This window comes from Perissodus microlepis, chromosome 20 (genome assembly GCF_051167445.1).
Source record: "Perissodus microlepis isolate ML-2025 ecotype Zambia chromosome 20, ASM5116744v1, whole genome shotgun sequence".
NCBI lineage: Eukaryota > Metazoa > Chordata > Actinopteri > Cichliformes > Cichlidae > Perissodus > Perissodus microlepis.
Genome location: NC_140480.1, coordinates 22,238,623 through 22,253,265, shown reverse-complemented (window position 1 = coordinate 22,253,265; position 14,643 = coordinate 22,238,623). Strand labels below are relative to the sequence as shown.

At 42.1% G+C, this 14,643-nt stretch overlaps 2 protein-coding genes across 5 annotated transcripts in view; one reads left to right on the top strand and one right to left on the bottom strand.

The window, feature by feature from the left end:
• LOC146364494 (dedicator of cytokinesis protein 3-like) overlaps positions 1–5,365 on the top strand; it is a 51,443-nt gene extending 46,078 nt beyond the window's left edge. For all 3 annotated transcript variants that reach the window (XM_084917574.1, XM_084917573.1, XM_084917572.1), the window contains exons 48-54: positions 189–324; positions 569–650; positions 858–973; positions 1,085–1,169; positions 1,256–1,378; positions 1,537–1,619; positions 2,434–5,365. In XM_084917574.1, the coding sequence (XP_084773700.1) occupies positions 189–324; positions 569–650; positions 858–973; positions 1,085–1,169; positions 1,256–1,378; positions 1,537–1,619; positions 2,434–3,042 (1,234 nt within the window). In that variant the 3' untranslated portion in view covers positions 3,043–5,365. The remainder of the gene's footprint in view (positions 1–188; positions 325–568; positions 651–857; positions 974–1,084; positions 1,170–1,255; positions 1,379–1,536; positions 1,620–2,433) is intronic.
• Positions 5,366–7,290: 1,925 nt separating this feature from the next.
• The window catches only part of LOC146364493 (poly(rC)-binding protein 4-like), a 34,789-nt gene continuing 27,436 nt past the window's right edge, over positions 7,291–14,643 (bottom strand). For both annotated transcript variants that reach the window (XM_084916585.1, XM_084916584.1), the window contains exons 10-14: positions 13,080–13,121; positions 12,911–12,986; positions 12,437–12,486; positions 9,606–9,775; positions 7,291–8,284 (exon numbers count right to left, since the gene is read on the bottom strand). In XM_084916585.1, coding sequence (XP_084772711.1) covers positions 7,939–8,284; positions 9,606–9,775; positions 12,437–12,486; positions 12,911–12,986; positions 13,080–13,121 — 684 coding nt within the window. In that variant the 3' untranslated portion in view covers positions 7,291–7,938. The remainder of the gene's footprint in view (positions 8,285–9,605; positions 9,776–12,436; positions 12,487–12,910; positions 12,987–13,079; positions 13,122–14,643) is intronic.

The following is a 14,643-nucleotide window of genomic DNA, read 5'->3' as shown; positions in this document are numbered from 1 at the left end:
TTTATGCGCTATGTTATGCCCGTGATGTGAATCTACAATGCAGTATGAGCCAAACTCTTGAAATTAACACCAAATGCCCTCTGAAATAAATCTGTACAGGCTGTAAAAGAGGCATAAAAATGCAAAATGATTAAACAAACACAGAGATAAATGTTTCAGTGATCTCAACCGTTATGTCTGTCCTGCAGTCCTCTAAACCTGCAGGGCTCGATCCGACACTCGTCCTCCTCCTTGTCCTCTCACACGTCGAGTGAGGCAGGAAACCTCGTCATCATGACCGACGGCCTGATGGGGGAGCACCCTGAGGAGGCATTACACATGCAGGTAGGAGTTGGATGACGTAAAAACAAACAAATACTGGTGGGAATGTGCTTCAGCTTGTAATAATTTGCGTTCTTTACAGAGTGCAACTCACACGAGATCCGATCTTTTGAGGATGTAAACTATAATCTAACTCTTTCACTTAATTGTTATTGTTTTGATGAACTTTTCTTTTCACAGCATTAATCATCGGTTTATTCTACAGAGTACAAAAGCACAAAAGACAAATAAAAGTTTTGTTTTGCAGCCAAGCCCTTCGTCCTCCAGCCTGAGCTCAATCCGCTCCAACTCTTCCCAGATTATTAACTCTGCCCCCTCAAGTGCCAGAGGTGAGGAACAAAGCAGAAAGTCACATCTGATAGTTACTACTGTATATTACCCATACTAACCATCCTGTAATAAGATGCTCACATAAATAAGCAACACTAGAAAGTAACAAGGCTGCAAAATTCTGCACTTTTATGACAACAAACATCTTTGTCTCTTACTTATTTGCAAATAAAAATCGTTTACCTGCGCGTCTTTTTTTTGTCCAGGTTCTCCATCCTTACCCGATAAGGCCAAACACAACCGAGAAGTGATGATTCTGTTGCCGTCTCATCGCGAGAGAGCCAACAACTCCATGTACTACAACATGGCAGAGAATGGGCAGGTGGGGGAAATCTGCAGTCCCGTAATGCTGAATGAATATACAAACAAAAATGTGTTCTGTTTCTGTGTTTCTGTGTCATTTTGTTCTTTTGCTTCATTTTATTTTTTCCAGAACAACCACATGCAGCGTGCCTTACTTCAGCAAGTTAGCCCCTGTAAGCCTTGTACTGATGTTCATATGACTCTACCAGAGAAAGGTAACATATATGAGCAACAAACTAGCTATTTTGGTGCATAAGATGTTTGTGCTGTCTTAAAAAAAAGTTTTTGTATTCCCTTTCAGTCTTTCCCAACACTCCCAGTAGCTGGAGTCTGGATGGGGAAAACAGGGAGCAGATGACCTACATGCCAGCTTCTACCGGAGGGGTAATAATGCCCCCTGTCCCACCCAGGTCCTTCCCACCAGGTACTGTTTCATTTTACTTCACTGTTATGCTTGTCGTGGATTTCAGGGAATCTGTTTGGTTAGGGTACTACTCATAGTCTATAATGATATGGACTTTGTGGACTTTTTATTTTTTTATTCCTTTTCCTGACTTTTGTGCCTTGAACTTCTCTTCACAGGACATTTCCTGATGCACTGTGATGCATTTCACCAACAGAACAGCGACCCTCCTCCTGCCCTGCCTGTCCGTTCCCTCCGAAAGGTACAAGCTTAAGAAAAACATCATCCACTTTGAATTTATAATTTTGTATTTGCCCGTTGTAGCAAAAACCCTGCCACATTAGGGACATTAACGCACACACTGTCAGATATGCGTAGACTAGTGTGCTTGGTTTCTTTATTATTTACACACTTTTATCACCGTCTTTTCAGACAGAGCCGGATCTTTTTCAGGGCGCCAGCCGCTGTAGATTTCCGGCTGCCAAACCAAGTTCTGTGCAGTCACCTCAGTCTCAGTGCGCTACTGCATAAGTAGAAGAGACATGATTAGATAAGGACTGACAGTTTCCAGCCAGCCTCTCTTGGCACTGTCTTCTAAACCTTCTACTCCACCCCTCCCCTGCATCTGAGCCAAAGACCACACCCTGCTACCACACCTGCTTTGTTCAGGACGCATGACTTTCAACACTGGCAAATGTTTACTTTGTTTATTTTGATCTTTTGATTATTTGAGGTTTCTCTTACCCTCGATCCACTTTTAGATATCATCTTTACTCTTTTCCCCATTAAGATGAAATTTGACAACAGCTCTAAAAAGCACTCAAGAGGGAAAAAGTTAAAAGAGATATCAAACACATTTTGAACATTTCACAGGAACGGTATTTTCTTAGAAGCTCTTATTTATGAAATTCTCTGCTTTTACACACAAACGCACAGACGCACAAATTAACTGGATCCTAACCAGTACATGTCAAATTACTGGGTTTTTCAGTATTCTTGACATTTAAGGAAGACTGTTAACAACATTACTTTAAAAAAATACACCCATGACATTCTCTCTCTTTCTCTTTCTCTAGTCTCCTCTCCACCCAATCCCTGGCTCTCCTACCAGTCCTCAGTCTGCTTTGGGAGGCAGTAACTCCACTCTATCAGGCAGCGCCAGCAGCGGTGTCTCCTCCCTGAGTGAGAGTAACTTCGGGGGTCAGTATCCTGATCCTGGACCCATCAGGAACGATGCCTTGGAGCCTCTTCCAAGTCACCTGTGGTCCCCACCTGACGAGTACATGGCGTCTCCCTACATGCACATCCACTACGGCGGAGGAGAAATCGACTCCATGGACCCGGTTCGCCCTTTCCACTACCGCAGCCCTGCGTCACACCCGCACAACCACCCGCACCCTCACGCTCATGCCCACCCAGGGCTGGACAGCCACTCACATGGGCCACCAACTCACCACCACGCCCCTACTCATGGCCCTCATCACATCCCTTACCGCAGACCTCAGCCTCCAGCTGTGCCCCCCAAACCCTACTTGAGAGAGGGCTGCATTCCTGAGGAGGACCTGCCACCTCAACCCATCCCGCTCCCCCGCAGGATCTTCCATTCCCCTCATGGCCACAGAGAGGACCAGGGCAAACATGCCTGGGAGCAGTGCATCAGCGAGGAGCACGAGGAGACACAGTGATCTGAAACTCCAGCTCAGTTTACGTTAGAGCTTTCTTCTCCTTTTCTTCTTCCCTTCATTTGCACTGCGTAAAAGGAAGCGGTAGTAGAACAAGTCTAATGTGACGCAATGGAGCATGCTCGATTGTCACGTTCTGCGGTTTAACTTCAGTGCACATGAAGGAAAGGAACGAAGGAGCGAAGACGGTTGAAGCTACGGTTTGAGGCACAACCGCTGCCGCTGCTTCGCGTGGCCTCTTAGAATTAAAAGAAAAATATCTCTTGAACAATGGGATCAATTAACTTCTGTTCAAAAATTGATATTGATTGTACACAATTGTACAACTCGTCTGTGAGCATGTTTTTTTTTCCACTTGAGAATAATATGAAAACGGTTTTGTGAAACATGACGACCACGATCATAACCAACATGATCCCAGGTGCAGTATAAGCTGTGAACTCCCTTAATTCTGCTTTTCATGTCATTTCACAACACGAGGAAACTACAGAAGGTTATTAGTCACAGCGAGGTGACTTCTCTGCTTTAAATGCTTCATATATATGAATTCTTATTTTGATAAATTTGCTACATTATAGTGTTTTCAAAGGCTTACGTCCATTATGTTTTTTCAAAACACTGTTAAGTGCTCCTTAATAGTGAATCATATCAAATGCGCACTGTAATACGTGTTGCTGCTGGGCTGTCGCAAATCGCTGGTGTACTTGCAGCTCTCCTCTTGGACCAGCATCTCAAGGGACACGAACTTAAGTCACTGATGATTTCCCATCCGTACCATGCGTATGGAAACCCACGTGAATGTATTCAGATGAGATGTTCCTACTTGTATTGCACCAGCTGCAATCCTGGTTAATGTTTAAGTGCTTTAAGTTGAGTCTTTGTTGAAGACGTCTCTATTTGTCTCTTCTGTGTGACAAAGATATCTCGAGAGGAATGAAGGTGTTCGGCAGACTGAAGGCAAACTGAGGACAGTTGACAGACAGGCCCCACACCTGTCAGCTTTCATGTTCACGGAGAATGAGGAACTGTCCACTTCACACCTGCTGGACTCCAAACTAACACCAACACCACTCTCTCGCCGTCATTTTCCTTCTCTGTGTATGGTTGTCAGACCATGTTGAGCAGTGAGGGCTGAACCTGGACAGCTGCAGTGGCAATTTTTGTTGCGCCTGACGACACTGTCGAGCCCACACGCCCCCCACCCATCCGCCCCAACTGCTCAGAGACCGGTCGAGGAGCCCACACAGACAGCATTGGAATCGCCTACCTGCCTTAAGTGCACTCAAATGCAGTTTGACCTCTCATCCGGACTGTGGGGAGCTCATGTAGTAACAGCCATTCTCCTTTTCACTTTCTTCACCGTAAACTCCCTGAAGGAAAAAAAAATAGAAAAAAAGAAGATATCTACCTAGTGATGTTTTTGTATGGTTTTGTCCCGCTTTGGTTTCAGATTGTTGTTTGGTTTGTAGCGCTAATATTTCTTATTCTGCCTGCGGCTCTTTCTCAATTACCTTCTGTTGTTTCAAAACTGATGACATGTTACACAAGAATGCTGAAGCCCGGACTGGCAGAAAGGTTTACTTTTACTGTGGGGCAGAAGGAACAGCGCTCTTTATCGTCCCGTGGGGGTTGGAAGGATATAGCTAATATTTTAACAATTACTTGTTTTCCTGGTTGTTTTTTGCAGGTGGATGCTTTGTGTTACTGTACATCAAGTTGTCAGCTGACTAGACAACATCTATTTTTGTATGTGAGATCATCAGTTGTGTGAACATATTTCAGAAACCGTACCGAGACAGAAGGCAATGAATAGGCTGCTGTACTTTGTATGGAGTTGAACATGAGGTTATTAGATCTGTAACGGCACGTGAGTATCTCTTGTGAGCTTGATGGCGTTGAGGATAACTGGTGACTGAAGTGATACTCAAAATATAGGTACAATAGAATTTTTCAATGTAAATTCTGTTATTGTACATACAGCAGTATTGTGAAATATTTTTGAGAATTATTGCAGAAACCCCCAAAAGGTTTATTGTTGTTTTGTGTATATACATGTACTCCAGAGATCAATGTAATTGATAAATATCTATAATCAGTGTTTGGAAAAGGACGAATCCATTAGACTGTGGCTGTCTCCACCGTTCTTGACTTGAGTCCTCTCATATAAATACTTTATACACTTTTCAATGTGCTTTCCTGTACATATGGTGTTAGCATGATCAAACAGTGTTTGGTTGTAAAAGTGGTTTTCCTACTCCCATAACTGCTGTGGTATGGAATTCATTAACAATGCCAAACATTAAAGACAATCTTTTATCAGCTCTAACTCTTCCTCGCTACCTTTTTCTGTACCGTGAAGGGTCACGCAGTATATTGAGTCGACAGTGGAGGGTGCTGTTTGTCACTGAATTACTGAGGCTGAGCGCTACAGTGGTAAGAATGCAGATATTTGTGCTATTTTCAGTTTTGCGAGTGTCTGTGCATAGATAACAGCATGCCACACATCCCCCGAGTCCACCACAACTGAAAGAAGAAGAAGAAAAAAGAAAATGTGACAGCTAAGTGACAGCTAGGGTCCCAGCTGTTACCAGCTCAAACTTCATGCTTTGATATTCTAATGCAACGTATCTGGTGTGTGGTAATGGAGCTGGAATATCAGTGGAGTTTATCTGTTCGTGTAAAGAAAGCATATTTCACAGTAAGCTATTGGCAAACCTTTAAATACTATGGACTTTGATCTGCTTCAGACTGTAAATGCTATAAAACTGTAACATAATCACATGATAGGTTTTTATAGTATACTAAGGGTCAAAGGGAATGGGTTAGTTAGAAATAGACTGCAGTCAGAGGCTAAAGTTGACGTGTTTGACCACAAAGGACAGCACCATATTTGGTGAAAAACAAATACTGCACATCAACACAAACACCTCATACAAGCTGTCCAGCATGGTGGTGAAGTGATGATCTTCTGGGCTTAGAACAGGAGCTGGACACCTTGCTGTTGTTGCGCTGACCACAAACTCCTCCGTACTTAAAGTATTCTGGAGTTAAATGGTGGGTCATCTGTCAGACAGCTAAAACCCAATACTGGGTCATGTAAGAGGACAAAGATTTCAAGTACAAGAACAAACAGAACAGCTGGAAAAGAAAAGAAAGTGTTGTAATGGTCAAAGTCAACCTGCCTAAAATGAGGTGGTGGGCCCTTAAGAGAGCTGTGCCTACACGAATGCCTGCAAACCCCATTGAACTGAAGCAAAGAAGAGTGGCCCAAAATCCCTCTACAATCATGTCAGAGACTGATCATACAGAAAATTGTTTTTTTGAGTTACTGCTGAAAAAGGTGCTCTGATTTGTCATTTGAAGGTGATTTTACAAGCATTATATCTTGGCATGTACTTGGATTTTAGGAGGTCCTAGAAAGAATAATATATAGACTCACAAGTGATATTACCATAGAGACAGAAGAGAAATTCAAGGACCCCAAAGATCAAGTTTTCTTTGTGTCATAATTTAGCTTCACTGTTTGCTGGACTTCAGCAGAAAGTCTATGAAACTGAGGCACTGGCTCTTTTTTTGTTTGCCTCTGAAAAGTGAATGCGTTTGGTAACAGTGAGGACTGCGCATTCATAGTGTCTCGCATATCCATGATGCAGTGACAGAAAAAAAAAAAACAGAAATAGTTAGGATGAAAGGATTCTAGCTGCCTCTCCTGAGGATGATGATGCTGTGGTGCATGCTGATGCAGATACAGATTTTTTTTTTCCACAGCATCGCTGTGAATCCTCAGATCTTTTCTAGCTCCTAGCCATGTTAGTGCCCCTTTTTTTCCCACACAAACCCCTCTGCCTTACAGTCTCTCTACACTTTGTCTCAAGGGACTTACAGAGCGCATTTTCTCTGCACAGAACGCCATGTGATCGTGCGCTTTTATACATGCACACTTACATGTGAGCACATTGCCCATCATGCCAGCAGAGCTCTTTTCTCCTCTGAGGTTGCACCATCTCATTCTGCAGTTATTGTTTTGGGGCACATGAGCACAATAGTGTGAAACGAATCTCTCATCAGTTCTTGCAGCTAAAATGAGAACCTCCCATCTTGTTGTTATTTGAGAGAAAACAGGAATAACCTAAATGTGGCGTTGTCTTGTTTTTGTGTGTGTGTGTGTACTATTTCCTCATGAAAATGAGTTTCTGCAAAGCTGCATCATTGCTCTTTGAATGCCTGTGAAGGAAATAGATAAAGCCACCATTAACAGGAACCAAAGACTTTTAATAAATGAAACAATACTAATAAATAAAGATTAACCAAGTTGCACATTCAAAATAAATTCCAACAAAAAAGACATAACACTGAACAACGTAAAGTACAGTAATATAGCACGGATTATTTAAAAAACAAAAAAACAAAAAAAACAAAAACAAAACACCCCCCAGACATTTACAAATTTTCTTAAAAACTTCAAGAGGCAAACGTAGACATTGTATAAAAGCATCATACAGTAGAGCATCTGTCATCTGAGTATAATTTACAAATTTATTGAGGATAAATACTTAGCTGATCTCTAACTTGAGACACACATGTAAACACTGGTAAACATGTGTGTCTCAGGTGAGACCTCAGCCCTTTTTTTTTAAAATTGGTTTTTTGTGATCAATAACAGTGATGAGGTGACAATGAAAGCTGTCCATCAATTCATGGGTAACTCACAAATTATCTATAGTTGTAAATAACTTTTAATAGCTTTATCCACATCTCCATTGGTCTCGTCTCTGTTGGTGTGTCATAGAATAAAAGGCAAGAGCATCTCTGCCAGCGGATATGGCTACATCAGGGGTTTGTGAAAGAACACTGCAGCTGTCCTTCATCTGACTCTGCGCACGGAGCTCAGAGGCTTCATCAGTAGGGAGCGAACTTCTGTCTCTCTGGCTTTTTGATGCAGTTGGCTGAGGAGATTTTGGCTGTGTAGGCAGCCAGAGTGGTGTGGGAGGGTGCTGCAGTGACGGCTACGGCTGGGGCCGGGCTGGACAAAGTCAGAAAGGGGACGGACTTCACCCCCAGCAGCCCGGAGAGGGGCATGGCACCGTACGGAGCTCCCAGAACATGAGCTGGGGTCAGGGTGCTCACGGCAGCCAGGGTGGGTGCAGGAGAAGCAGCTGGGGAGGCTGGCTGGGTGAAGGCCATGTTGAGGTCAACTGGACTTCCCATGCTGGCTGCCTGGGCTGTAGATTTGGCTGTCTCTAAACTATGATAGGAAAAAAAGAAAAGAAAAGGGAGTCGTGGAGATAGAACAGGGAAGGAAGATTAGAGGATTATTCTGTTGCTGCAACACTGGGGGAAGTTTCTGGAAAATCATTAAAGGGGAACTCCACCGAAGTTACTTATTGCAGTTTGTTTGCAGGTCTTGGAGAGCATTAATGCATGTGTGGAAAAAAAAGAAAAGCTTTTTGTGGCTCCAGAGGGAGCTACGTTACATTATAACAGATTTACTGGAAGTGATGCCTTGTAAGTCAGCGTCCGTTAGAGGTTAAAGAACGCAAATATGAAAATAAGAAGAATCAGAGGGCATGAAAACCAAGTGTTGGAAATACCCACTGCCCTCTTAAAACCCTGCCTCTTGCCCTATGTCAGCTGGGGAAGGCTCCAAGCTCCTGTGACCATGAAGTGGAAGGTGTTAATATTGCAGGTCTATAAGGCGGACTCCACCATTTGATAAAAAAATCTTTGTCAGGGAGTGTATCATTTGTTCCATTTGATTTGTCTCCCATAACTTTTTGAACTAGTTGTTTTACAGGTTTGAGCAACTTCACTGTGATCCACTTTATTGCTGCAGTAGCTGTTAGCAGTATTCTTTAATATCTCACCCTCAATATAGTATTTGTTTATGACGTGACAAACATAAGTGAGTACGATCACCAGTATATGGCCCACATTTTCTTCAACACTTGTTCAACTTTGCTGGATTATCTTTTGCCGCTGTTACTGGTATCCAGAAAAATCTCCTGGCTACCTGTCATTTGACTCCCTCTATGTATTGTAGTTGGTTATCAGGTGCAATCGAGTACATACTGTATAGAAACTTTTTTTTTTTATCTATCATTGTTGACACCTTTTTGTCACTGCTAGTATATGTTTTACACAGAAAGAAATGCGGTTTGAGGAACATCAAAAAATAATGAGGCAAAGCTGATCTGAATCAGTCACAAGGGTTAAAGTGGGAATGTTTTTGTATTTTTTCCTCTTTTAGAAGCAGAATAATTGTTTTTTTTGAATTGTTAAAAGCAAGAACTGATAACTATATTTAATGCAGATTAATTTCCTTCCTTATGGTCTTATATAGAAGAAAAGCTAATTAAAAAAACATGTCAGAGCACAGCAATGCCTGAATTCCAACAAGACATTACTATCCAGCACACAACACAGACCTGCTCTTACTCATTCTTCATACCAGCAGCACCTCATTATCACTTATAGCACGGCCTTTGACCCTTTTAAGTCGGTGCTTTTCTGTCAGGTCTGTGCTTGCAATGATTCATTAGATGGCTGTGTGTGTCACTGGGCCTTACCAGGAGGTAATGAGGTACTGGGCCAGGTTGATGCTCACTGGTGTTCCTGTGATAGTGACATGGCGATCGCTTGTCCCGTCCAGCTGGCTCCCGATTTTAATCTGAGCTCCTGACACCTGCCTGATCTCGTTGATCTTAGTGCCCTGACGACCAATGATCGAGCCAATCAGCTGCGGGAGGACAGAGTCGAGACAGATCAGGTCAGTTTGATGGAAAAATTAATTACTACGTAGATATACAGAATCTGGGGGGTTTAATAAATCATTTGACTGAACGCAGCGTTTTCCCACTGTCGGCTCTGTTGTGCTGATCAAAGTGATTCTGACAAAGGGGGCAAAGGAGAGGGAACACTACGAAAACTGCACTGCTGTTGAGCTGACTTAATGCAGCCCACTTCAAATATTGCAATTACATTGTTTGTCTTCACTGGATTGGTCATTCATCATGCATGTCAAACCTCCCCCCCCACTCTGGCGGGTCTCCCTTAATTGCTACTGTGTGCGCACCGGTAAAAGAGACGAGAGAAGGCACATTTGCCTCTCATTAATCTGAGTGGCTAAAAGGTTATTGATTCCTCAGAGTGGTGATGACTTCCCAAACAAATCACTTCCCAAACACACGCCAGCTAGATGCATCTCTGCACTAATGGAAAACATAATGGGAAAATAACTCAAATATATAATATACAGTCCCATTGGCTTGAGTGTTCTCTCTGCTGAGAGCAGATTAGACAATGACACGAGTTTTATTGCATTCCAAAATACATTATCACTTTTGTTTTGCTTTCATTACCTGCACCCTTGGCCATTAGTGACAATATTCAGCAGAGCCAAAGCTCGGGGCAACAGCTCAAGTGCAGGGTGTCAAGGCTCAGGCGACAGGGTTATGCTGCCAAATATATTGCGAGTGGGCCAGACAGTGATGAAGTACTTGTAGTAAGTGAGTGTGCAGGAAGTTTAACAGTGGCTGACGTATAGGCAGAAGTACACAACACACACGCGCGCACACACACACTAACACAATGTCCTCCCTCCATTTTACATTCCTTTCCTGAGAAGTAAGCAGCCTGTTCCACAATGTCTGATCTGTCACACAGCGACCTGGTTGCTCTGCCTGGCTATTATTGGCTCCGCAGTTTATTTAGAAGGGGAGAGATACACAGAGAGTGGCCAGCCTAGAGAGCAACTCTAGAAACAATGCTCCCTACAGAGCTCAAATCACAGATAACATCTCTACCCCACTGAGACTAAAAATCATGGGCCTTTTACACCAGCTCGCCCACACACATCTTTGTGTGAACAAACTGGAAAAAAAGAAAAAAAAAAAATCGGATAATTAAACTTTTGGGCTTTTTTAAAAGCTGTTATTTTAATAAACAGTAATGTTACACAATGCTCGTCGTCCTCACTTGTAAGTGGCCTATATTTTGTTGGTTTACTGCTGAGGCAGTCGTTTGAAAGGACACAAGAAGAGGGATGGGATGGCAAAGGTGCAGCCATTTTTCTTCTGGCTAAATCTTCCTTCCACCGCAGAACTACTGTATACTGCTGACTGGGTGTAAGCAGTTTCTGAATACATCTCTGTGTGCGTGCAACTCTCCTTCGGCGTTCAGTGTGCGAGCACAGAGCAGGATTGTGAGGCCGGAGTGTGGCCGGCCTGGGCTGAAGAGGCTCAGTCATAGCTGTAAGTCCTCTCTTCTGGAACAATGGTTGGAGCTTACAGCTGTCCCTGTCACGTATAGCACTGGACTCCCTCATACCTCTGATGCATTGTGCTGCTCGCCATGCGGGGGGTTTACATGGGGGAAGAAATGCCTTCAGGCATTTTAGAAATGTTGTTTCAGGGATGTGGCTATATCCTATACAGTTAAGCGAACCCTTGAGTAACCAGTCCAGTTCTTCCTTTTTTCTTGTTTTCAACAAAGACAGCAGAGTTAAAGTTATTTTTATTCCCTTTTTTATTGCCAAAACAAACACCTAGAGGAGTATTTCGACACCGCCATGTGGTTAAATACTCAGTAGCTTTTATTACTCTATGGTCCAAAGACTGTTTTATTCCTGCTTCAGTCACTTCATCAGAACCTTTTATTTTTTAAAGAAATTTAAACTTCAGCCTTATGGTTGAATTTTCAGAGCAACCTTTCATTATTGTGAATAATCATGCTTCAGGATAATTAAATGTTCAATTATAAATGACCTCATTACAATTTCAACTTTCAACCCCACCCCACCCACCCACCTACCTACACACACACACACACACACACACACACACACACGCATGTACACACAAATATCCCAGAGCAGGCCATCTGACCAAAATGACCAAACTAATAGTGAATTTAAAGATAAATGTGTGTCTTGCATTTTCATCTCTCAGATTGGAGAGGCATTTCATCAAACCCTGGTGGAGGCTAAGTGGAGAGGGAAAGGATCTTTGTCTGTTTCCTTATTGGCTGTTTTGACAGCAGACAGCTTCTAAGTAGGTCAGGGAACATGAGAGGATTTACTGAACACTCACGGGAGTCCCTCTAAGACATTGCAACTGCAGCCCAGACAATAATGCGAAAGGATCCATATCAGCTCAAAATCCCTTTAACCTTGGGTTAGTCCGAGGTTAAAATAACGGGGATAATTAGTAAGTCGTAAGCATGTCTCTCGTCTCTTTTGAAGTCACGCCAGATGTCTTTGCAGTCGCAGCTAGTCACCTGCTTCGGTGCTGCGTACATGTGAGCTGAGCGTCGGCTTCCTGTTGTTTTTGCTGTCGCTCAAATGGGACAATATAAACAGCATAAAGAACAAAAACACAAAGATCGACTTGCTTTTCCTTACATCATTGGGAATAAGCAGCTCCTGAGACGTCTGAGAGTTTGAGTCCATGCCTGATAAGAGAGAAAATACACGCATCAACTGAATACAACTGAATTGAAATATCATTCGGCTCTTTTAGTTAGCAGAGCCATACAAAAACACCATTGAGATAGAGGAGAAACCCTTTCAGCTGCAAACTGCCAGATATAGTAAAGCATTTAATTTCCATTTTAATGGGCTGATGTTTAACACGGCACTCATTCTTTTCTTTCCCCTAGTTCTCTGACTGCGCACAACATATCGTTTCACTTAATAGTTTCTCTCTCACACAAGGAGATACAAGAAAGCTACAAAGCCCCCCCTCTCCTCGCTTCTGATTGACAAAAGCTCACAATCAGTGCAGATAAAAACAGCTGGCATTTATTTCTGATGTCTAAACACAGGTTAGCAATCTGAAATTAAGAAAGCAATGATTAAAATGCCTGCAATACACACCGGGTATGACAGCTGAAGCAGGCTGGGCAATGGGACTCAGGCCTTGCTGCACTGAGAGCTGATGTAGCTTGGCCAGCTTTAAAACAAAGAGGAAGAACTTGATTGTACACAAAACCACAAACCATTCATGTAATATTAAAATTTTAACACATCCATCAAATGGTCATACCTCTGAGTGTGGAATGCCATATTGGTTTTGCAAAGTGTAGGCCTGAAAAAGAGCATCATACATTAGGTAAATTACAGCAATAAAAACGTCGCACACAAGCAATAAATCTGCAGCCGCTTAATGGAAGTGCTTCGCTGTCAATGCGTGCCTTTTTCTGATTAGTAAAATTAAATGATAATAAGAGAACCAACTGATCGCACTTTTACCAAAAAAAAAAAAACAACAAAAAACTAAATTCACTTGTATTGATTCAAGCAATGCAAACACTCTGCATCCATCATGAGCAATATAATTTGTCTATTTGTCAAGGAAATCACATAAAAATGCTCGGCCAAAGATCCTGAAAGATGGTGAAGAATGAAAAAACAAAGAAGCCATTAAATGTAGGATACCAGCCACTGACCTTGGTGGATGACAGTGCAGTGCTTTCCTTTGGGGACTTTCTGATTTTTGTTTTGTTTGCCCACGTTTAGAAATATCTACTCCTGAGACGTCTACCTGCATCCCAGTACTAAGGAGGCCAGCAGGATTTGACTTGTGGTGCTCAGTGCATTAAGATGACTTATAAAATATTCACCAGGACATATCTATATGGGCAGTGTACCTTTACTCTTGGTAGTCCACAGGATTACATAAGGACTACTTCATCAGTTTTAAACATTTATATTAAAAATTGTGGTTGACTATTGTGAGAAACTGACACAGAGTTAAAAAATACAAGACTTCTAAAGCCTTGGACCTAGCTGAGATTGCCTTTACCTCTTCATTGTTTGGCCTTTTCAGTCTCCACTGCTCTCCTAATAAAACTAGTTTTCCACCCTCTCTTTTGAATGTATATGAAGCAAAAATACTGAAGTGGAACCTTCTCATTGCCACAAACTTGGCTTGCACATTTTGTGAAAGGGACAAAATGACCAGTGGGCATTATTATAAACAAAAAAGGAATACGAATGAATGTTTTACTCATTATGAGAGGACATTTCTAAACAAATGCAATCTAAAATGTAATCTACTTTGGTTGCCAAAAAGCCATTTACAGACAAAAAAACGACAGTATCCCGACGTGCTGGCAAACCTCCAGCAAAGTCTCATGAACTAGCGATTGCATATAACAGGAAATTTAAACAGAGTAGTTTAATTTTGAGGAAAGATTACGCCGTAAACACTCATGTCAACTCCAATAAAGTTTTAAACAAAATCTGCATTATAACTAGATTTTACAGCTGGGCTCTCTGAGAAACAGAAGTACGGCATTATTTTTATTTTTTTTAGCAACACTACTGAGACATGTCAGGAAAGCTTTTAAAATTAAGTGTGTTTTCGAGCTCTGGGACCTCAAATAGAAGATTAGGGTTAAAGGCAACGGTTTAACTGCTTTAAACTGCACAAAGATTCCTTTTCTCTACATTGCAGCAGTGTGATAACAGGCACCCGAAACCTGAAATGTCTTAAAACCAGGGCAAGAAAACATATATGGAAGATAACCACTGAAAGTCAAAATTAAAATTATTTTTTTACTTGATTTGTGTGAAGTGATCCTTTAGACAATTAGCTAAACCCAAGT